Source organism: Cnephaeus nilssonii (assembly GCF_951640355.1).
Source record: "Cnephaeus nilssonii genome assembly, chromosome: 18".
Lineage (NCBI taxonomy): Eukaryota > Metazoa > Chordata > Mammalia > Chiroptera > Vespertilionidae > Cnephaeus > Cnephaeus nilssonii.
The window spans coordinates 6681523-6706368 of record NC_137089.1 but is presented as its reverse complement, the minus strand read 5'-3'; the positions used below and the strand labels follow the sequence as shown (position 1 = coordinate 6706368).

Here is a 24846-nt window from a genome sequence, read left to right as displayed (position 1 = left end):
AGACCGTGGACTGGGTTTCTGCTTCACGAGGCTCATTCAGAGTCTAGTCGAGTCCTCCCGGACTCTGTGCCTGCGAACAGGACCATTTGTTATCAGCCCACAGCACGGGCTGCAGATAAATGCTCTCTGGTCCTGTCGCTGGGAAAACCTGTAATTTACAGGCTATCTCGGGGGATAACTTTAATTAGGACTGGCATGTTATGTTTGACTTGCCGTGTGATTACCTAAGTCATTTGCTCAGATCGGGGGCGCAGGCTACTGAGGGTGCCTTGTGCATGGGGTGAGGGGTGTGAGTGTGTGTCAGTGCGCGTGCACGCAGCCTCTTGTGAGATAGGCGCATATCGGAATAGGAAAAGGATTGTTGCTTTATTTGCTTTGTCTCTTTTAAGCCTAGAAAAAAACCCGGGTCATCCAAGAACCTCTGGAATTACCTTTTCTAAGGTAAGACTTGGTTAATAAGACCTCCTTCGGGAACAGAAAGGAAAAGAACAGACAGTCCTATTTACTGAGCATTTACCTCCCACTGTGGGGCTCTTCCGTGTGTACATGGTATCATGAACTCTTCCTTGGGAGATGGGTACCAATATACCCATATACCCGTCTCACCGATGACAAAATGAAAACGCGGGGTTCTGGTGATACCCCACCGCTAACGCCACAGCTGGGGTAATTATAACCCAGGACCCTGACTCCAAAGGCCAGGTTCTTTCCCTGAAACCACGTGACCTCTCACAGGATGTGAAAGAGGGATGGAAGAGAAGTGGAGAGTTTGGTTCCTTTCCTTCAGGATAAAAAAGCACACTTAATATCGCCCCATGATTTAGGCAGTAGCCTAGACCAGTGGTCGGCAAACTCATTCGTCAACAGAGCCAAATACCAACAGTACGACGATTGAAATTTCTTTTGAGAGTCACATTTTTTAAACTTAAACTTCTTCTAACGCCACTTCTTCAAAATAGACTCGCCCAGGCCGTGGTATTTTGTGGAAGAGCCACACTCAAGGGGCCAAAGAGCCGCATGTGGCTCGCGAGCTGCAGTTTGCCGACCACTGGCCTAGAGTCAACGCCCTCCCTCGCTGGCGCTGGCAGTCCCATCTCTTCCACCTGTTCCACCCCAGAGGCAGCAGGCCGCCAGGCAGGCATCATGGCTGCCAGAATCCATAGTAATGGGAAATTTAAAAGAAGAATAATTCGGACGATGTATGACTTCAGAAGGCATCTCTCACTACTTCTTGATGTTGAAATTCTGGTCATTTCCACCAAACTATTGACTCCGCATTGTGCTCCAGTTCTTGAGACGAATAGCTCCGCCCCATCTGCTGTATGATTCTCAAGTTACAGGAAGAAATGGCCAGTCCCTCCCCGCCGGCAGCTCAGAGGAGGGAGCAAGGACACAGGGGTCTAGCTTGAGAGAACAGACATTCTTTTACTTCTCTGTGGGATCCTTCATCTTATGGGCACCCTGCCTCGGTCTCTAGCAGAGGAAGAGGTGAGAGTCAATCCCAGAGTGTGGGCTGGAGAGACAGCTGTGTGACCTGGGATAAGTCACTCAACCTCTCTGGTTCTCAGTGTCCTGGTCTACAAAAGGCAGATAATAATATCCAACGTCTGGCACATACTATTGATAAGGGAATTTTAAAATGCGTGTACGTTAGCTCAACAATTCCACTTACCGAAATTTATCCAAAGGAAATACCCCTTCAAGTACACGAAATGATATATGTACAGAGATGGTCCCTGAGACGTTGTTTACAATATCGAAAAAGTTGCAGCATCTAACGTCTGTCCATATGGAATTTGTTGAGTAATTATGACACAGCCATATATTGCAATATGTATAGGCATTTAAAATGATAGAGTAAATCTCTATGTGCTCAGGTATCCATTTATCTTATAAGGAATATTATATATGCAAAGAATTTTCCCCTTTGTTATACTTTTTCGAATTTTCCAAGTTGTTTGCAACAAGCAAGCATACATCTATAATAATGAAATAGAGCATAAAGAAAATAATAAAATCCTTTCTGTGTTAGAAAAAGAAAAAGCAACCTGCTCGCTCTAAACTCTTGCTTTTAGACATCTCCAAATAGTTAAGAGGTTATTGTTGTAGTTACCTGTTGCTGTGTAGCAAGTCACCTACAGACATGGTGGCTGGAACCAATAAACACTTATTATCTCAAAAAGTGTGTGCGAGTCAAGGTCTTAGGGACATCTTGGTGAGTGGCTGTGGCTCAAGGTCCTTCAAAACATGGCAGTGGTGAGTCCCAGCTGTAGTCCTCTGACGGCTTAACTACTGCTGCTCTCAATGAGTCTCAGTTCCTGGTCACACGGACCGTCCCACCAGGCGGCTTGAGTGTCCCCATGACATGCCATCTGACTTCTCCCAGAGCGACTTCTCCAAGGCAGAAGCCACACTATCTTTTATGACTCAGCCCCAGAAGTCACATGCACCCTTTCTGCAACATCTCATGGCGTCACAGAAGTCAACTTTATTCGGCGTGGAGAGGACCGCGTAAAGGTCCGAACACAAGAAGACAGGATCACTGGGGCCATTCTGGAGGCTGGCTACCATCACTCCACACACGAAGGGTCTGCCATAAGCTGTGCGTGCTAGCCGAGTGAGGGGGAGCCTTCCATTTTGCCCTTTCTCGTCCCCAGGGAGCCCCCTGCCAGTGATATCTATGTGTTTGCATATTTGACCACTCCTGGTTTCAACCCTGTGTCTTCAAGAGAGCTTTTCCTTTGAGGAATTCTAAGGAACATAGGACAAAGGAGAACCCTTACTATCCATCTCTTGGTCCAGGGGCCCTCCATTTTCCAAATGGTGTCAGAACATTGCTCACGATCACTGGTCTCCTTCACCCACCTGTGCACCTGACCGTCGATGTCCTGGAGTGTCCCAGCAAATAAAGAATTGAGCCCACACCAAGCTCAAGTGACCAGGAGGAGTTCCTTTGGGGCAGTATCAGGATTGTATTCTTCTCTCTACCCCAAGGGTTTAGCACAGTGCTGGCTCAGCAGCTGTTAAATAGTAGCTTGCTGTTCTTAATGAACACAAGGAAACCATAATCAGAAAGGCCAGTCTGTTTTGGCTAAAAGAAGTGAATGCATCCAATGGCCAAAGTAATCATTGGACCTCATCAGATGTCATCTCCGCGGTGCTCATGTTTTCTGCCCTGCCTTCCATCCTGCCTCCATCTGCTGATTCTCCACCCTGAATTCCCCATCCTGACCTCCTGGGTTGCATCCCTGTCCTAGCATGCATTAGCTATTTGATTTTGTGTGAATTACTTCAAATTCTTGGGCCTCAGTTCCATGATCTGTAAAACAACGGTAATAATATTTCCTCCTGGAGCTGTAGAAAGCTGAAATTAAAGAATAATACATACAGTGCCAGGAACTGAGGAAAAGTTAAATAAACATAATTTCTCTCTCTGTTCTCCATGTTGTCATGAGCCGAGTTCACATTTCCTTTTGTGGTTTACTTTTGTCATCTAATATGATTTTGCAATCGTTTTTATAAGTTGTCACCAGGTGTTCATAGTTATATTTTTTATTAGCCGCATAACTTTTTTATCAGCCATCCCCAGTTATGGGGCATTTGAAGTCTTGCAAACGTCTGCTGTTGGTACACATGATGTGTCCTCTTGGATTTTATTTTTTTCTGTAGGGCAGTTTCCCAGGAAGGATATTATCTGCCCACAGGCAATTTGCGTTTGCATTTTTAAAAATTAATGTATAGAGTTTGGGTTTTATTTTCCCACCTGGGGCTTATAGCCCTTGTAGCAGAGAATATATCCCATTTTCATTGGGCAGTACTGGGTGGTGGCTAAGGGCACACGTTTTGGGACCAGACAGATCCAAATTTGAATTCTGGCTTTGCTGCTCTGAAATTCAGCATTCCCCATTGTGAAATAAGCTATCTATACCGCCCTAGCAGGTTTGGCTCAGTGGATAGAGTGTTAGCCTGTGGCCTGAAGGGTCCCAGGTTCAATTCTGGTCAAGAGCACATACCTCGGTGGCAGGCCCCTCCCAGGGCCCTGGTCAGGGTGCGTGCAGGGGGCAACCAATCGATGTGTTTCTCTTACATCAAGATTTCTCTCTGTCTTTCCCTCTCTCTTCCACTCTCTCTAAAAACCAATGGAAAAATATCCTTGGATGAGGATTTAAAAAAAAAAAAGTATCTATACTTATGCATGGGCTTTGCTGCCAGGTCTAGGTTTCTATATTACAAACCATCTTAAATCCAAATGCCTCAGCACAGGAACAATCATCTGTTTGGTGCATGTATCGGCAGAGGTGGCCCAACTGTCCTCCAGGCAGTGTGAGCTGAGGTGGTTTGGGGAATCTGCTTCAAGATGACACCTCACGTGATTGCCGAGTAGGTTGGTGGCGTCTGTCAGCTGGGGACTTAGCTGGGGCTGATGGTCTGGGGTTTGGGGGCCTCCTGCACATGGATTTGGTCATAGATTTCTTGTATGATCGGACAACATGGTGGCTCAGTGCTAAGAGTGAGTGTCTGGAGGGCTCCAGGTAGAAGGTGTGTTGCCTTTTATGACCTCGAGCCAGAAGTCACAGAGTGTCCCTTGCGTCCTAGTCACAAGCGCACTGGGATTCAAGCAGAAGGAATCCTGACTCTACCGCCTGAGGGAAAACTTAAGTGAACAATATATGTTTCAATGCCCGGTAGGGTACCTGGCTCGTGGTTGTACTCAATTCATTGTGGCTGGTTGATATAGGGACATGGAACCCAGTCAGGATGTCAGGGCAGACCTTCAACAGGTGTTTAGGGTTGAGTGATGTTCAAATTATCCATGTTGCCATTATCTGGCCCCCTTTCCTCCCCTCGCAGGAATAAGAAAGAGTGTATCTTGTCCTGGCATTTTTGCTTTCCCAATCATTCTTCTCTTTTACAAGTTCATAACCTACTTATTTGGTCACTCGTGAAAAGTACTCGAAACAGGCAACCCTGTGGCATTGTTTAGCCACAACCCATTTGTCTCGTGGTTGGGTCTTTCCAAACGGTCCTGTATGGCTTGGCCCCGAAATAGTTTGTCTAATGGTGTGTGAAAGAGGATGTAGCGATAAGACGGATGTGAACCTGACCTACTGTCAGTCACACAGGAGGTTTTGGCTGGTACTGTTCCTGAGCCACCCAGTCTCCGACTCCAGGAGCAGAGCAGAACTTGCCTCTGTCTGGCTGGGTTGGGTGGAGTTGACAAGAACCATGGAAACGGACCCAGAGGCAAGATGGCATGTGCCCAAAGCCATAGAGCAATCTGATGTCAGAGTCACAGGATACAGCAGGGTTTCTCAACTTCAACACAATTGACATGTTGAACCAGACAATTACTTGTTGTGAGGGGCTGCCCTGTACATTCTCAGTTGCTTAGAAGCATCGCTGGCCTCTACCTACCAAATGCCAGGAGCATACTCCTCTTTATCTGGGACAGTCAAAGGTGCCGCTAGACATTGCTTAACTGTCTCCTTGGGCCTAACGCTGTGTCCAGGACAGAATCACTAGACTAGAACTCAGGTCTGCCAGTGAATCTACCCAACTAAAGCATCATTTTGACAGGTGCTGGGTGGATTTATAAAAGGTAAATTTAGGGCATTTGTAGTAGTCTTTGTACAAGTTAATAGCATACTTATTTGGTCAGAGAAAGATTCTCCTCTCCACCCACCCCACTCCCCAAAAAATCTAGAATACAGGAAATTGTATGAAATAATTGCCTTGACCTCTTCAAAAGGAGGTTATGAAAGAAAGAAGGTGGGGATGACTGTTATCGATTAAAAGAGACTTATGACCTTGTCCTAACACCCCTACACACACACACACACACACACACAGAGAGAGAGAGAGAGAGAGAGAGAGAGAGAGAGAGAGAAAGAGAAAGAGCGAGAGAGAGAGCGCCATAACAGATGTTTAAGGGGCAACTGGGAAAATTTGAATATGCAGTTATTGTTTAATTTTTTTATGTGTGTGTGTGTGTGTGTATAATATTTAGTTAATAGAATGTCCTTATTTGGGGGAGATTCTTGCTGAAATATTTAAGGATTGAAGAAGAATTATGTCTGTAACTTATTGCAAAATGGATCAGTGATCAAAAGTAAGCAACCTATAGTGAATAAATATTCATTGATAATGAATCTATGAGATAGATGCATGTTATTGCGTTTTATTTTTCCGCATATTAGAAAGTGTTATTAATTAAAATGATGGGGAAAATAAATAACTAAAAGGCCCACCCCAGGGCCTTTGTACTTTCTCTTCCTCTTGCCTGAAATGTTCTTACTCCATATATTCACATGACTCCCTCCGTCACCTCCTTTAAGACCTTAAGTAACGGTACCTTGCCTGTGAGGCCTTCCATGATTTCCCTATTTAAATCTGCAAGACTCCTGGCTTAGTTTGCTAGAGATGCTGTACCAAAGGACCACCAAGTGGGTGGCGTAAATGACAGAAGCTTATTGTCTCAGTTCTGGAGGCTGGAAACCCAAGGTCAAGGTGTCAGTAGGGCCATGCTCTCTGGAAGGCTCTAAAGGAGAAGGTGTTCATCATGACTTTCTCTTCTGAGCTTCTGGTGTCACCAGTAATGCTTGGTGTTTCTTGCATCACACTGATCTCTGTGTTTGTGTTCACATGGCCATCTCCACGTGTGTGTGTGTGTGTGTGTGTGTGTGTGTGTGTGTGTGTCCAAATTTCTCCTTTGTATAAGGACACCCACCAGTCATACAGGACTCCAGCATGACTTCCTCTCAAGCCAAACTAATTACTGTATTTCCAAACAAGGTCACCATCTGAGTTGTTGGGCATTAGGACTTCAACTTAGGAAGTTGGGGAGGGGACACAATTCAACCCAGACCGACCCTCTGCCCTGCTTTGTCTTCTCTGTATAGCCATCAGCCTCTAACATACGGTACAACGCACTCATTGTCTTGCTGACTGTTTGCCTCCCTCCGCAGAGTGTAAGCTCCAGGAAGGCAGGGGCATTTTCTGTTTCCTTCGCTGCTGCATCCTGGTTGCTGAGAACCATGCTTGGTCTGTATTTGCTGAATGGACACAAAGAAAGAAGAGTCCCTTTCTTACCTCTTTCTTTACAGCTTTGGGCACCTTGCTGTGGTTGGTCCTAAATAAATCCACAGACACACAGGCTATCAGGGCTTTAAAACTTTCCAGCGTTCTCCCATTTCCCTGATGAAAAACTGAGATCCAGAAGTGGGAAGTGTCTCATCCAGGAACATGAAAGGAGCAGAATCCACATCCTCTTTCCAGGTACTTCTAAGCATGGTGGCTGTCTTAATTATATGCCATTTTCCCAGTAGCCAGGAAATTCCATGAGGACAATTTAAAAGCAATCAGTTTCTTTGTGTCTGGATCAATGACAGATGGGCACATGGTTCTGTTTGCTCTAGATAAACTGAGCTGATCAAGACATCAAAGACTTGGTAGCAGACGGGCCAGTCTAACCAGCCTATGATACTTAAGTTGGATGCCAATCCATTTGAAAAGATGATAAACCAACCCTATTAATCTTGGCCATTTATAAGGAAATGCTTTCTTTGAACAGAACCGGTGCTTCTGGTTCTGGACCAAGAATTGCTCAAGCTGGACCTCACAGTGGGGCAAGAGCTCACAAGATCGCCCATCTCACTTGGATTACCTGGGAAACTGGAGGGGAGGGGCCAAACATCTCTAGTTAGAGCTGGAAATACCTAGTATAATGCCTGGCTGGCACTTAGTAGGTCCTCCAAAGATATCACCTAACTCTAAATTTAAAAAAAACCACTAAAATCATTTAAAGTGTTTTTGCCTCATTTTCCTTATAATCTGGTGATCACTGTTAAGGACTCCAGAGCTAGCTGAGTGAACTTGAATGAACCACGGAAGAGTCTGGTGCCCTGGTGTCCTCTTCTATGAAATGGGAATAATCACAGTGCTTACCTCATTCATGTAAGACATCAATGTGGACACCCACAAAAATCACTCAGCACAGTGTCCCCCACATAATAAGCTCTGTGTAAGCTTTGCTATAGTCTCCCCCTTAGTTTGCCCATTCATGTATTCAGCCATGTACTGACACACATTAAGGACTTGTTTTGGGTTCTCAGCTCTGTGCGAGGTGTAAGGGATACAAAAGCACAAAGATGTGGTCCCTGTGCTCTGCAGCCCACAGCCCATGACAGATAATGTTGAGAATCCACAGACCCATGAAATCGTGGGCCCATTCCTAACGGGGAGGACTTGTAGTCTTCATTATTTTCTCAAAGGGATGCATGACCATCCCCCAAACAAATTCTTAAAAAATGGTTAAGGAACATTATTTAAAAAAAAAAACAACAATTTTTTATTGATTTCAGAGAGGAAGGGAGAGGGAGAGAGAGCCAGAAACATCAGTGATGAGAGAGAATCACTGATCGTCTGGCTCCCGCATGCCCCACACTGGGGATAGAGCCCACAATCCGGGCATGTGCCCTAACCGGGAATCAAACCGTGACCTCCTGGCTTGGAGGTCGATGCTCAACCACTGAGCCACACCGGCCGGGCAGGAACATTATTGCAATAAATGGAAACAGATCGAAAATGTCATAGACTAAGGGAAAGCAGTGTGGTAAATGCCATACTGGAGGCTCGTACGTGACACAAGGGGACCCAGACGACCAAAGCCTGCCTTCGGGCATCTGGCCTGGCTTTACATGGGAGGTGGTGATCTGAAACCTATGATGGCATCTCGGTGAATTCCTGGAGGAGTGGTGAACGCTAGACCCACGTGGAGAAGGCAGGAGAGAGTGACAGTACAATGACTCAGAGATACTTTCGCTCCGGTTTCTGGGGAAAGAAAGAAACTCACAAAGAAACCGAGCAAACGTTGTGATTTGACTCTAGTAAGAGAGGGGTCAGGAAAAGGACATGGGCTTTGGAGTCAAACTGGCCTGGGGTTGGATCTCGGCTCTGTACCTTACCAGCTATGGAGAACTTCGGCGAGTTTGAGCCTCTCTGAAACCTATTTTCTCAAATGCAAACCTGGGATTCATGAAATCCTACGGGATGCAGCTAGAGTTTGGTCAAGAAGAGAAACGTTGTCATTCTCTCTCCTGGGTTTGTTCCATTCGTTTATAGATGAAACCCAAGGAATACTAACACAGATGGTACAAGCCAAGGGTTTAAGTACCGAGCATTCTTAACAAATGTTTATTAAGAGCTTACTAACTGTCAAACACTGTAACCTACACCCACAATGCCTCATTGAGCCTACTGTATAACTTATTTTGAAAAGTCTTTTATTGATTGATTTTAGAGGGGGGGGGGGAAGAGAGAGAGAGAGAGAGAGAGAGAGAGAGAGAGAGAGAGAGAGAGAGAGGAGATTTACTGTTCTACTTATTTATGCATTCATTGGTTGATTCTTGTATGTGTCCTGACTGGGGATCAAACCCACAACCTCTCAACCTTGGCAAATGGGGACAATGCTATAACTAACTGAGCTACCTCACCGGGGCTGTAGGACTTATTTGTGACCATGTGTCTGGAGAGCGGCAGGAGCAGATTGTAACCAGATAATGCTGACTCCAGGTTCAGTGTCATGACCACACAATATCGTTATCTTGTGTCCAGCAAATTGGAAAAGACAAGTAGATTCCAGGTAACTTGTCTTGACCTGAGACCCAAGTACAAAAATCTAGGACATTGTAAGGAAAAGATTGGACTTCTCCAGAAACCCTTGGGCCTGAGAGACCACCGAGTCTAGATATTTGGGTGGATAAAGCATACAGGAGACAAGAAAGACAGGAATATGGTGAGCCCCCGAATCAGGACTGGGCAAGCAGCTGAGGAAACTTGGTGGGAAGTGACAACATGTGCCTACTAGGGGTTGGTTTATGTTTCATCATGAATCGAGTCATAAGAGTCACATGAGACCATTCATCTAACTTCCCTTAGCAGTGTACATTGGGTGCCACTAATTTCTCCCAAAACAGATATCTATGCATTCAAGTGGACAGATAAAAGGAAGGGGTTCATCTAGAAAAAACAAAGAAGTACCTGGAGACACATATAAGGGAGGAAAGAGACATTAGGGGTTCAGAAGACTAGTTCTTGTCCCGGTTTGGCCTGTAACTAGCCGTGTGAACTTGAGCAGGTCTGTTTCACCTCTTGGAGCCCACGCATAGTGAGGGGCTGGGTAGGAAAGTGACTGTGGTCTCTTTTAGCCATGACAGTCTGGTTGTTGCAGTCATTCATCAAGGCCAGGTTCCATGGAAACAGATTTCTCTGTGGGGTGTCCCCTTTCCTCTGGCAGGGCAAGTCAGATAAAATGAGTGGTCTTTGTTCTCTAATAACTGCAAGTCTTGAGGATCACAAAGCTGCAGACTGAAAGACCTGGAGGTGATCATCTCCTTGGATCTTCTCCTTCTATAGATAAGGAAACAGAACAGAAGCATAGAGAGGGGAAGTCACTTTACTAAAGACACACAGCTCTGCACTAACCAAGCTGGAACTAGGATCCTGTTTTTGAGGCTGAGAGTTGTTGGTCTTATTACAAAATAGTTTACTCCCTAGGTATTGGAGAAAGAGTAGAAGGGAACTGACATTTACTAAAGCACTTACTATGCGTGAGACTACCCCTTAGGTGCTGTACTCAGTCTACAAATATTTAACATGTTTTATTGAGTAACTGCTATAAACTAGGCCCTGAGGATATCGAGAGGAACACGACAGATAAGATCTTGTGACTTTGTAAAGCAACTTTCCCCCTCTGTGCTTAGAGCTCACATTCCCATAAGGGGGTTGGGGATAGCCATAAGCAAAATGTAAAAATAGGAAGATATCAAGCCATACTATTAAGAAAAAAATCAAGAAGATAAAAATAGCCTGGTCGGTGTGGCTCAGTGGTTAGCACTGACCTGTGAACCAGGAGGTCACGGTTCGATTCCCGGTCAGGGCACATGCCCGGGTTGCGGGTTCCATCCCCAATGTGGGGTGTACAGGAGGAAGCTGATCAATGATTCTCATCATTGATGCTTCTATCTCCCTCTCCCTCTCCCTTCCTCTCTGAAATCAATAAAAATATATTAAAAAAAAGAAGAAGATACAAATGCTGCACACAGAGTGGGCAGCTACATTACAAAGGTGGACAGGACCTTCCTCCCAGAATTTACCTTATCTCTGACCATATCCCCACAAGCATGCCATGAAGTAGGTGTTACTATTTTCATTGCTCAGATGAGGAAACAGGCTCAGAGACCTGGTGAAAGTTCATTGCAGATCCCCACTGAGCTCTCTCTGGCCCAAAGCCTACGCCTTGCTTCGCAGCATCCGTTAAGTGTTTTTTTTTTAAATAAAAATATATACATAAAGTATATACCTATCCATCCTGTAGTGGAGGGAGATTGGGTACTTGATGACTGGAATTTTCCTTGCAGTCATCTCTGTCTCTCGGAGTCATTTTCAGTATCTCAAACCCAGGGACTCCTATGAAGACGTCCCCTTCTGTGGGCGGCATCTGACTTGGTCTCTGGGTCTAAAACAGGCGTTTCTCAAAGCTACAGACTTGCTAACTTGGGCGCTAGGAGATGGCCTCTACAAGTTTAGCTCAGGAGGGTTACACTGACCTAGGACGCCCCATCAGTGGGTCCAGGACAGAATCCAGCAACAGGTCTTCCTAAGTCCTCCTGACCCCGAGGACGAGAAACAAGCATCTCAGCACAGACTTCTGAACATCAGCCCTCGGGATATTTGCAGGGTTTGCTGTGTCTATGTGTGCTTGCATATTCCGAGGTAGTTGCAATAAAAGTTCCAGAATTCCAAAATCTAACAGAGACAATTTTCAGACAGATTAGGAAGTTTAGAAGTCAAAATGGACACCGTTAATAGTGTCCATTAACTAGAAGAAAGAAAAAAAAAATCAGGCCTTCTGTTTAAGATCAGAAACCTGAGCTCAAATTGGCAGAGGCAGACACAGGCCGCCGGTCCACATGGCCCAAGTCCTTGTTCCTTCCTGCTTGGCTGCCTTTGCGACGGAGGCTGGAAACCCAAGTATCTGCGATTGCAGCTTCACTTGGAGACAGCAGAGGCCACCTGACAGTTCTGGCCAATGAGGATGCCCACCAAGGGCTGCTGGGAAGACTTGCTTTGTCTGGGAGCAGGGTCCGTCTTGGCTGACGCCACCCGGCGCACATTTTTCTGCTTTCACCATGGAGGTGAAGCCTAAGGCTGCACCAGCCACCCGACAGCTACAAATGAGCCACTGCACCGCTGCCAGGGGGTCTCCAGGCTCCTGGGTAATGGGAAAGACACGCCCTTATTTGGTTAAAGCCCCTTTTCCTGTTACAAGCTGCTGAGAACACTTCTTATGGCAACCCCTGTCTTAAACAACAGAGACATGCATTCTTATTTTCTTTAAACCTAAGAAGAGAAACAACATGTCTTTGGTCTCTTGCTTAGGGTCAGTTTTCCGCTGCGGTTCTCCAAAAGCCTTCCTTTCACATCTGTTGTCCAGAATTGGGTCAGGCGGTGCATCCCCGAATGGATCGCTAGCGAGAGAGGTGGAATGCCCTCCTAGGTGTAGGCTGCTTACTGGGTGGAGTGGGTATTGGGGCACCCACCAACACGGGCCCGACAGGAGGTAAATGAGATCTCAGGCTGAGTAATGACTTTTGAACATAGAGACAATGAGAATACATCACAAATCCCAGGACGGGTAAATATGAGCGTATTGAGATTAAAGCATATTGATAAAACGAGCCTTTGTAAACAAAAAGAAAAGGCAAGTCAGAGATCAGGCAGAAATATTCACAATTTATATGGCAAATAAAGTGTTAATATCCCATAAGTCACTTCTGGGAATTTACCCGAAGGAAATCCTTAAGGACATATGCAAAGTTTTAGTCACAAGGATGTGTGGAGCAGTACTGTGTTTAATAATGAAAATTTGCAAGTGAGATGAATTGCCAGCAATAAGGTACTGGTTAAGTAAAATATGAGAGAAACTTACAATGGAATGCTACAGGACTATTAAAAAATAATGCTGCAGAAATATATGTACTGACATGGAAAGACGATTGTGATGTAATATTAAGTAACACGAATAGACTACAAATAATGTGGAATGCTTGATTCTATTTTCCTGATGAAAAATCTCTGTGTGTGTGTGTGTGTGTGTGTGTGTGTGTGTGTGTGTGTGTAAGTATTCAGAAGGATATATAGGCCAGACTTAACAGTGACCATTTCTGGTGGGTGGTATATTTGCTGATTTTTTTAAATAGTGAGCTGCTTTTGAAAAAAGAAGGGAAGATGGAAGAAAGAAAAGAAGAAAAGGGACTTAATTTGGGGAACAAATACCAAAAAGTAAAAAAAAAAAAAAAAAAAAAAAATACACACAAAAAAAACCACCTCCCCAGAAAAATGGGCATAGGGCCAGAGTGAAATATGTTCATTAAAAAAGTGCAATGAGCCAATAAACACATATGTGAGTAGTCTTTGTTGGCAATAATTCAACATGCAATTAAAACAAAAATGTGATGCGATTCTTTCTCCTTCCTTTCTTTCTCCCTTCCTTCCTTCCTTCCTTCCTTCCTTCCTTCCTTCCTTCCTTCCTTCCTTCCTTCCTTCCTTCTCTCTTCCCCTTTCTTCTCTCTCTTTCTATCTCATTAAACCGAAATGCTTCTCTCCCAAGAAAAAGAACATCTTGGTTGGGACTACAAGGACATGTGCAAGCTCACAGACAAAACCTTCCCAAAGAACAGCGTGTCAGTAGGCAGAGTTTCTAAAGTCCTCTTCTCTTCGACCTCCCAGGTCCACTTTAGCGGTTCCCACCGAGACTCCTGCTCCAGGATTTCCCTGTCAGTTTTCTACACGATGGATCTATTATGCTCCGTAGGTACGGAGTACATTGTTAAACAAGTATTTAAAGACATATTTAATAAAAAATATTTAATACTGTAGGGAAATGGACAGGACCAACTGCTGAAACCAGAAACCTGGCCCTCACCCTTGATTCCTCCCTGTTCCCTAGACTTATCTTGTGGTTTGTTTTTTTTTAAATATATATTTTAATTGATTTCAGAGAGGAAGGGAGAGGGAGAGAGAGATAGAAACATCAGTGATGAGAGAGAATCATTGATCGACTGCCTCCTGCACACCCTACACTGGGGATCAAGCCCGCAACCTGGGCATGTGCCCTGACTGGGAATCGAACCATGACCTCCCGGTTCATAGGTCAATACTCAACCACTGAGCCACGCTGGCTGGGTGATGTGGCTTGGTTTTGTAAATGTCCTTTGCATTCACCTCTTTCTCTCCATTCCCAAGGCCACTTCTAGGGTCCAGGCTCTTTACTGGTTCTTTTTTTTTTTTTTTTTTTTTTTATATTTTATTGATTTTTTACAGAGAGGAAGGGAGAAGGATAGAGAGTTACAAACATCGATGAGGGAGAAACATCAATCAGCTGCCTCCTGCACACCCCCTACTGGGGATGTGCCCGCAACCAAGGTACATGCCCTTGACCGGAATCGAACCTGGGACCCTTCAGTCTGCAGGCCGAAGCTCTATCCACTGAGCCAAACTGGTTTCGGCTCTTTACTAGTTAGTTCTTATTAGGATGTTTGCTGCCACCGCCTAATGGGTCGGTCTCCTTGCTTCTTGTCAGGTCCCCCTGAAATCTGTTCTGTGCCTGACAGCAATGCCATCTTTCTACCAAGCAAGACAGCTCCTGTGTCTAGGTCCTGCTCCTGCTAGTAGATCCTCAGAAGCTCCCTCCTTTCTTTAGGGCCAGGGCTAAATCCCTCGGCGCGGAATAAAGGCCTCTCAGAATCTGGCCTACCCTGCACCCCTTTCCCAACCGTGATTTATACCCCATCTGCCCCGAACTGTTTATAGTGCGTCAGCCTCCACAAGCACACAAGCTGTTCCCTTGGCTCAAACGCCCCATTCTCCTCGCAGTCAAACTGGAGAACTTCAAGCACTTTTCACGTCTCAGCTCCGTCTCCACTTCCCCTGGGAGCCTTCTCGGCCTGTGCCAATTAGATGGCTCCCTTTGCACGTCTCCTACACCTGGCACCTGTCCCTTCTTCTGCTATCACAGGGTCCAGGATGCCTGTCCATTCATGCACGCGTGGCTCCTACATAATTGACGGAGCTGGAGCTGGGGAGAGAATGGCCCGCCGCAGACACGTGACTCCTGGCCCAGGAGCAGAACGCAATGGCTGCCACTGTTAGCCTGTCTGACTCAATAAGCCTTTGTGCAATGATTGATGATCTTGTTTCCACGTTCCTCCCAGCCTTTGCCCTTGACGTTCCCTTGGCCTGGAACACGCTCTCCGGTCTGCATGGCTGGCTGCTGCTTGGTCAGATTGTCTGGAGCTGCTTTCCCTCCTGCCCCCTCCCTCTCCAGCGCTTCATCCAGATTTACCCTCTCAATAGCGTTTGTCACTGTTGAAAGTACCTTGCCAGTCTGCCTCTTCTTACTCAAATGGAACCTTCTCAAAAGCAGGGATCTGGCGCGTCCTGTCTGTGCCTGGTGCATGCGTGATAAATGAATGAGTGGATTTTGAAGATAAAGGAAGCAGATGCAGGAAAGTGAGCATAACATTCGGCAATCACAGACCCAATCCCAAGTAAGCGTGGGCATTTCAGATACAGAATGGACGGTGGCAAGTGAATCACAATTAACACAACTCACAGCTGTAGGAGGTGCCCTGAGGAGAGGTGGGAGGCGATGAGCTAACGTCCCAGTAGGGAGTGGCCTGCTCGCCAACATGGAGAGATCTCCAAGCAAAACACCATTACTCCGCTCTCTTCTTGTTCTTCATCTCTTCAGAATCTTTCCAGAATTATTGAGGGAAATGTAGTAAAAACAAAACAAAACAAAACAAAACCCAAACACTTAACTTTTAACAATTCCATTAGGTTCATGTTAGCTTTCTTTTCTTCTATTAAAAGAAAAGGAAATATCTTAGATTTTAAAATAGCAACTATAAGGTGTGATATTTTAAGATATTTATTTTAACCCTGCATTTATCCATATATATGTATATGTGTATATATATAATATATGTGTAGATATATTTCTATAATATATGTGTCTAAAAATGCCTGATATTTATATAATATTCATAATCCATATATATTTCTATGCCATATATATGTTTACAAAGATGTCTGGGATTTATCTAATATTCATGAGAGTTATTTCTGACTGATAAAAATTTGATTTTCTCTTATATATATTCTGTATTTTCCTGCATAGTTTCATAGTTTTCATTTTTTTACAATGTACATGTATTGTACCGAGCGATTTAAAAACATAATTGGAAGCAGCTATACCAAAATGTAACTGATAGTCAATTGGGGATGATAGAACTATTAAGATACCGTCTTGGTATTTTTTTTTCTTCTGAAAATTCTTCATTTTAAAGTGTAATTTTCTAAAAGGAAAAAATGTGAATCCAAGTCGAGGTTGAGCGAGTCTGGGTCAAGGTGTCTTTTCAGTCAGGAGAGGCCCGGGCACAGAAAGGGCCAGGGACCAGGGACCAGGGACCAGGGACCAGGGACCAGGGACCAGGGACCAGGGACCAGGGACCAGGGACCAGGGACCAGAGAGGCAGTCCTTAGAAGCTGGGCCTCTCTGGCCTGCGGGCATCTGGCGGGAGGACACGGCTTTCCCCGGGTGGCAGCCCGTGGCTCCTGGGAGGACGTCTCAGTGGTGAAGGGCTGGGATCTCACCGCTCCCACAGCGTCCTGGTGCAGGCAGAGGTTTGTCAGCCGCAGTGAGCCCCGCCCCTCGCCCCCTCCTCCAAGGGGAGCTGAACAAAAACCAAATGTTTCGAGATTATACATGAATATGTGTAGCAGGCCGCACAGGAGCATTAAGTTTTGTTGTTTTGTTTTGTTTTGCCCCAAGAGAGGAAAACCATTCCCGAGGGAAGGAAGGGAGGGAGGGGCCAAAGACCCCTAGGTTGGATGAACTGCTGGGGGAGATAGTCCGGCGTTTACACTGGGGCACTGGGCAGGGGACAGGCGCAGCCTTCACGTCCAGAATACTGACATCGCCCACATGCGTGCCCATCTTTGCACCCGACGGACGGTGACCTCCTTCTGTGGTCTGTGTCTAACTCGGCTTTCAGTCCCCCCTGCCCATCGCCTCGCAGGCGCCTGTCCCCCTGCAAGTGCTCAAAAACTACTGCCCCGAACCAAGGCTGCTCCTCGCATCAGTCCCGCCTCGGGGCTTATGTCTGTCGGGAAAGCGAGATAAACACACCTACGCAGGGGGCAGGCTTTCTCGAGTTCCTTTGGGGAGCCCATTGGGGGGTTGAAGGTTCGACTTGAATGCTCCCGAGTGCAGGGAGCAGCGCAGCCAGCCAGCCCCCTGCACAGGTTGGCAAACCTCAGCCCCTGGGGCCAGCTGGAGATGGCCACGGAGCTGGCCAGGTGCGTGCGCCTCTCTCCCCGGGCCCGCCGATGCTGGGTGGTACCCAAGGAGGCTCTGGGATCACTCGGGATGGAGCAAAGCCAGGGGTCTCCTGCGCGAAGTGTTCCCATCTCAGAGCATCTCGGTCCTTCCAAGTCACTGAACTCGCCTTCCACATCTGGCAAGTGGGAAGGCTCCCTGCCTCCAGGACGCCGGGGCGGGGGCGGGGAGGAGCGCAGAGAGCGGGGCTGCGGAAAGCGCGCGGAACGGCGAGAGGGCATCCCCGGGGGGGGGTTGGCGCTGGCTTGCTGGGACCCCATCCCGGGGCGGAGCGCGCCCTCCCCCGCGCCCTCTGGGTTCATGGTGCGGGCCAGGCCCGCCCCGCCTGCACGCGGCCCTGGGCGGCTCGGTGGCCCGCGTGGCCCGGGCAGCCAGCGGAGGGGCTCGCGGGGCGGGCGGCCAGCCGGCGGGGCGGCGGGAGCCGGGAGGACCCCGCGCGCGCGGGGGCCCAGGACGCACGCGGCGGGCCGGGCGGCGCGCGCTTCCCCTCCCCCGCGGCCCGGAGCGCGAGCCGCCCTGACGTCACGGGCCGCCCGCCTGCCCCGCGCTCCACCGGGCAGAGCGCGTGCGGCCGCCGAGCACATGGGCCCTCGGGCCCGGCAGGCTCCGGGCGGACGGGACCGCGGGGGAGCAGCTCGGGGCCGCGAACTGGGACGGGCCCTGCTCCCGCCAGGCACCCCCGAGTGGATTTCCACGCGGAAAGGATGTCGGCGGCCCCGGTGACACGGCTTGGATCCACCTTCCAGTAAGTTAGCATGTTGCCCTCCGCGTTTCTGGAAACTCGGGAGCTCGGGGCCTTGCGGGCAGGGATGCTCAGTGAGCAGCTGGACGGAGGAAGGGGCTCCGGATTCGTGTCTGTGTGAACCGTGCACTTTCCTCATCACCAGACTCCAGACGGGCGGGTGGGGAGAGGGGGAGGGGTGGATGGTGACATCCAGCGGGCCCGTGCAGGGAGATTATTCTGAATTGAATGCACTTGATCCAACGTTTTATTGCCTCATCTCTAAACACAGCCCGTCTCCAATCAGCACCGAGGTGGGGTCGCAGGTGCGGTTTGGAGGCCCCTCTGGGGAAACCAGAAGCCTGGGACCCATAGGATGCTTCCTCCATCCTTAGCTCCTTAGACCATCCTCTCCCTCCGCCTCCCCCCCCAACCCCCCCACCCCCGCCCCAAGGTGATTTCCCAAAACTCAGCAACTCTGGTCTTTGAAACTTTTTTGCATCGTCTTTCCAGATTTGCTGGGTGCCCCTTATCATGGTAATTGTTTGGGGATGGGCTGTGGATCTAATTAGAGTTGCCCTCCCTCCGCTAATGTGCTCTGACTTATGCCAGGGTTTGTGGCCGGGTGTAGACTTGCAGGAAGGGCAGCCATGAGGCTGCATGTGTCCGGTGCATGGGATACAGCACACATTTTCCTGAGGGGTGTGCAGCCGTGGAATAGTCTTCTGTTTATTCCAGCCCCCGGCTTCAGGCCCTTCTAGAAGATGAGAGAGTCTTTAGGGAGGAGAGGGTGAGGTTTGGGTGGTTCCTCCTGATCTTCTGTTTTCCAGAGGGAGGCGGGCAGGCACCCCTCACCCGCCTCGCCACCAGCGAGCCCCAGGCTGCCGGAGCTGCTGGGTGGTTGGAGGGAACCATGGAGAACAGTCTGTTTGTGTGGGGTGGGTGGGCGGGGGCCCTGGGGACGCAGGGCCGGTGTGGCTTTGCTGTTTGTTATAGGATGATGCAGGCCTCTTTTGCATACTGGCTGTGACAAGTTGAGGCTTGTTCATTTGACACAGTCCTGTGGTCACAGCTCATCGGTGTGTCTAAAGCTCCTACCCATGGAGTCGGGGGGGGGGGGGGGGTTGTATGGATCCTCTGAACCCGGAGTGGAACTTCCTGAAAGGATTAGGAGCAAAAAAAGGTCCCTGGAAGCAGCAGGAAACACAGAATCCCGGGGCTGGCCGGAGCCTCATGGCTGGCCGGAGCCTCGTGGCCTGGTCTCCGCTGTCTGAGAGGAGTTCCATCTTGAAGGTGAGCACTGCCTCGTGGCCTAAGCCACTGGCGAGAGGGCCCAGCCGGCATTCCACGCCCTAGACTGGGGGGTGGCAGGGCAAGGGGGGGGTCCAGTGCCCATCCTCAGGCTGGGCCCACCCACCCCAGAGGCCACTTGCTATGTGGTCACCTTGTTGCTTTGCCTGGTTAAGGGCGACTTTGCGTTGTTATGGTGGCTTTACCTACTTCGAGTGCAGGGTTTTGCACACAGCAGGCTTCTCTCGAAAAGTAGAAGCCATCAGTTTCTTTTTCTCATTGATTGCCCTCCCTCTCTTCCCCCCTCCCCCGCTCCTCCAAGCTGTGTGGTGTGCTCTTATGCTCCTGCCCGGAGCTTTTCTGGGCTGGAAAGAGGGAGCTTTTTCCTTGGTTCTGGAATATCTGACCCCCGCCTCCCCCTCCCCCCCCCCCCCCCCCCCCCCCGCCATGGTGTGTGTGGTTGCTGGTCAATATCGCCGTCCACATCCAGCCAGGCCCTTGTGCTTCCAGCTTTTATCCTCCTGAATGGCAGGAGGACCGGCTGGCTGGCCTCGGGAGCCCGTGTCACCATGGCCAGGGCCTCCTGCCTGCCCGGGGTGGACACTGCGCTCGGACGGCTCAGCTAAGGGGTCTCCTGGGGGATACGTCACCTTCCTTTCTTCCTCCTTGTCTGTCTGAGTGACCCTGAATTTGGTCAGACCAAAGGCAGATCAGCCCTTTCCTGGGGCAGTGAGGACCTTGGATAGTTGCCAGGCCTGGTCCCTAGTCTCATTCCCTGGCCTGTTCGCTTCACGGGGTGTGTTTTTGATGTCAGACACCCTCCTGGACACGCGGCTTTTTATTTTGTATTTCCTTTCATAGTCGGGTATAGACATAGCACTCTCCCTCAACTCCCCCCCCCACCCCCTTCCCATGCTGGTTTGTGATCTCTTTAAGAGATCAAGACCCCCATCTTTATATACTCAGTGTCTGCAGGGCACCCCGACCCAAGATGGGAACAGGGCAATACTGTAGAACAGCGGTCGGCAAACTCATTAGTCAACAGAGCCAAATATCAACAGTACAACGATTGAAATTTCTTTTGAGAGCCACATTTTTAAAACTTAAACCTCTTCTAACGCCACTTCTTCAAAATAGACTCGCCCAGGCCGTGGTATTTTGTGGAAGAGCCACACTCAAGGGGCCAAAGAGCCGCATGTGGCTTCACAAGCCACAGTTTGCCGACCACGGCTCTAGAATAATTCTGACTATTTTTTGTTGTTGTTATTAATTCTCACTCGAGGATATTTTCCCATTGATTTTTATAGAGAGTGGAAGGGAGGGGGAGAGAGAGAGAAACATCGATGTGAGAGAGACACATCAATTGGTTGCCTCCCGCTCCCGCCCGAACCGGGGCCAGGGATCGAGCCTGCAACCAAGGTGCATGCCCTTGACCAGAATCAAACCCGTGACCCTTCAGTCCGCAGGCCGACTCTCTATCCACTGAGCCAAACCGGCTAGGCCTAGAATAATTCTGACTATTGATGGGTCGCATTGATGGTCACTTCATCACCTTCCCTTGAAAACTTCAGAAATTCCAGGCCTTACAGGAGAAAACGGCTAAAACGTGTTGTTTGATGGTACCTCCTCTGTCTCTTCTGTTTTTTTGTCCCCAAGTAACTAGTAACAGTATAGTAATTACTAATAACAACAAAAATAGTAGCTCCCATAACATTAAAATTGTGTATCATGCCAAGAATGTTCTTTGCAGTTTATGTTCCCTGCAACCCCCCGCCACGAGGCAGATATAATAAAATGTCTAGTGAGGATGGATATCTTATTGTGGGCTCACCTCAGTTCCAAATGCTTTAGATGTATTATCTCGTTTAATCTCCCAACAGGTAAGACAGGATTATTATTATTGCTATTTTACAGATTATTGCTTAACCCACAGCTCAGAGAGGTTAAGAAGATTCACCCAGGTCACACAGCTCGGTGGTGGCTTTGTGACCAGCATGGCATTACTGTGACCCTTCGCAGTGGATGGGAGCTAGAACTCTTTCTGCAGGTGATAAGGTCGCCTCCCCCGACCCCCACCTGTTCCGAGTACCTGCCTCTCTCCTGGGTGTGTTTAGGTGCAGTAGTGACCCTAACAACACAAAGAGTGTGGTGGCCCCTCTCTCAACTTTATCATTAAACCAGAAAACAGCTCTGACTGGGGTAGCTCAGTTGGTCGGAGCATCGTCCCGTGCACCAAAAGGTCGCAGGTTTGATTCCCGGTCCGGGCACATGCCCAGGTTGTGGGCTAGAGCCCTGGTTGGGGTGTTTGGAGGAGGCAGCCAATCGATGTTTCTCCCTCCCTCTCCCTTCCCCTCTCTCTGAAATCAATTAAAAAACAAACAAAACAAAAAAAATTAAAATAAAATAAATTAAAAAACAACAGCAATGCTAGGTCATAAAAAACAGTGATCTCAGTCATTTTTTATTTTTTAATATATACATATTTTTTTATTGTTGATAGTATTACAGATCTCTCCCATTCCCCCCCCCCTTCTTCCCAGCCCCTGCCCACACCCCCAGGTCTTCTCCACCCTACTGCCCGTGTCCACGCTTAGTCATTTATTAATTGCAGAATTCTGAATGGGCTTTCTTCTGTTTTCTCTTCCTCCTTTTTTTGGGGGGGGGGTGGTGGTGGTGGTGGTGGTTATGGGGTATGGTTTGGCTGGTACCTGGTGGGTTATCTGCGCTGCAGTATTATTTGTTTACCTGCCTCTTTTCCCTCCTTGACCATGAACTTGAGTGCAGCGGGCAGCCGGCTGTGGGGGGTAGTCGTCTGCACAGGGCTGGTGGCTCACCCAGCCCTGGGACTTGGCTGAACTGCGTGGCTGTCAGAATTGTTTTGTTTTCAAGGAAATGAGTGGTGCTCAGCCTACAGTGCTTGCCCTGTTAGGTGAGGAACAGCCTGACAGGGTGGGTATGGAGGGTTTGTCCCCCAGAAAAGCACGCTGAAGGAGGAGGGAGAAGGCGGCAGAAGGCCTGTGGGAAAGCTGAAGGGCGGTACGGATCTGGGTTCCTTGGGGGCAGGTTGCTTCGCCTCTCTAAGCCGCGGTTTCCTCGTCTATAAGGTAGGGAGGATAAAGCGCCAACTTCCCAGGTTGCCGTGTGGAGGAGGAAATAGCGCAATAGCGGAAGAACAGCAGGCCATTAGCCGAGGGCCTGGGCTCCCAGGGCGCACTCAGGAGGGTAGCTAATATTATTAGTTCTAATTATCGGGGTTTGCGACTTCCTGTGGCGGCTTGGAGTGGTGGTTTCTGAGTGCATTTTAACGTGTAAAGGTGTAACGTTCTGGTCGCAGAGCCTCGGAGTGGCAACGCCCTCACTAGAGCTCTTTGCAGGCATCTGGAAGGAATGCTGGCTCATGTGGGAACGAGGGAGGAAGTCCGGAGAGCTGCAGGAGCAGGTCTCAGAGGGGCAGGCATCAGAGGGCACCTGCCTTTGCACTCCGTGCATCCATTTCCTCTGCACTGGGAGGACACTCTCCCTCCCAGGGATGGGGCAAAGCTCTTAGCACAGAGGAAATCAGCTCTTGAGTAAGACAGCAAAGCAATCGTTATTATTTATTCTTCTCCAGGACTCCCTTTTCCTGGTAAGTGAGCCCCCACCGACATTTGCTGTTCTGTTTTAAGATCGATTCATTGATGGATCCACTCATTTGCTAAGCGGTGAGCAGGCGTCCTAGACGCTGGAGGTGCAGAAGAGACAGCAATCCCTGCCCTCTAGTCCAAGCCCCGCGAACCACATGGGCCCCGGTGCCGAGGGGCCCCGGCACCCCTGTGTTAACGGATGGAGGGTGCTCCGCGCAGGGCCTGGCACGTGGTCATTACTGCACACGTGGTAATTGCTGTATTTGTTGTTGTGATGATGATGATTTTCCCTGGGCGGCTGCCTCATAAAACGGCAACCTCCCTTTCTCCCCCTTTTCCTCCTGGGTGTTACTGGTTTATTTTTTCCCCATCAGACATGTTGTGGACGGAGTGTTGGTTCCCTTCCCAAATTCATCGGTTGAAACCTCACTCCCGGTGTGATGGTGTGTGGAGACTGGGCCTTGGGGAGGTGATGCGGGAGAGATGGGGCCCTCATGGTAAGAGGAGAAGAAGCGACAGCAGAGAGCTCCCTTCCCTCTGTGAGGACAGAGAGCAAGAAGGTGGCTTCTTACTAGCCGGGAAGAGAGCTCTCACCAGAGACCTCGTTAACCGGAACCTTGACCTTGGACTTCCTCGCTTCCAGAAGCCTGAGAAAGACATTGCTATTGTTTAAGCTGCCCCGCCCACAGTATTTTGTTGTGGCAACTCGAGCAAACGAAGGCAGTCCTTATCGTGACGGGATGTTCCAGATATCTGCCTTCTCCCACTAAACGGGACACTCTAGAAGGCGGAGGGCTTCCAGCAAGTCATTTATTTCTTTTCATCAAGGAAGCACATATTGATGGTGGGCCTGCTCCGAGCCAAAGCACTAACCTTGGTGTTGGGGGTGCAGAAAGGAACATAAAAAGGTTCCGGAGATTTCCATGCCGATGGTGCTTACGTGATAGCTGGGATGGACCGATGAGGAAGCGGAGACATAAGGAACAAGGGCAGTCAGTGTGTATTAGGGGGTCCTGTGCTCTGTGGGGGTGAGGGGAGCAGGGCCAGGGTCTGTGGGGTAGGCCAGGCTGCACTGGGAAGCTGACATTGGAGCCTCTTGAAGGAGATGGGGTTAGTGTGGAGGATGGTGTTTCAGGCCCCGGGCAGAGCAGGATCCAGGCCGACCCAGGAGCCGGCCTGGGAGATGGGGGAGCTGAAGGAGGAGGCTGATTGGCGTGGGCTGAGCGAGGCGGACGGAGGCAGCTGGGAAACCTGGGCCCGTGCCGTGGGGGGGGGGGGGGGGCTTCCATGAAGTCTTCAGCCTAAGGCCGTGGTCGGCAAACTGCGGCTCGCGAGCCACATGCGGCTCTTTGGCCCCTTGAGTGTGGCTCTTCCACAAAAGACCACGGCCTGGGCGAGTCTATTTTGAAGAAGTGGCGTTAGAAGAAGTTTAAGTTTAAAAAATGTGGCTCTCCAAAGACATTTCAATCGTTGTCCTGTTGACATTTGGCTCTGTTGACGAATGAGTTTGCCCACCACTGGCTAAGGCATTGCCTTGTACTTAGTGCAACGGGGAGCCCCTGAAGGGTTTTCAACAGAAAGCCCATCTGAGCCGCTTCAGCTTTTGAAAGGACCCGTCTGGCCGCTGTGTAGAGAAGAAACGAAATCCGAGTCCGAAGCGTCAGGCTGGTAGCGGGGGGCGTGGCCGCAAGTCCTGGGCTTCTGGACCCTTCGCTGCTGTGTCCACAAGCACCTAAACTGCGCTGTGCCGG

The 24846-nt window shown here is 48.9% G+C and overlaps 1 protein-coding gene across 23 annotated transcripts in view; it reads left to right on the top strand.

Moving 5' to 3' along the window:
• Window positions 1-17944: 17944 nt before the first annotated feature.
• LOC307114359 (uncharacterized protein) overlaps window positions 17945-24846 on the top strand; it is a 459274-nt gene continuing 452372 nt past the window's right edge. For 22 of the 23 annotated variants that reach the window (XR_013814981.1, XR_013814982.1, XR_013814983.1 and 19 more), the window contains exon 1: window positions 17945-18206. Coding sequence is in view for 4 of the 23 variants with exons in the window: in XM_079796705.1 (XP_079652831.1) it covers window positions 18166-18206 (41 nt within the window). In the remaining 19 variants the exon portion in view is untranslated. Of the gene's footprint in view, window positions 18207-19103; window positions 19476-24846 lie in introns of those variants that run through there. The other variant, XR_013814999.1, reaches the window with a different exon arrangement.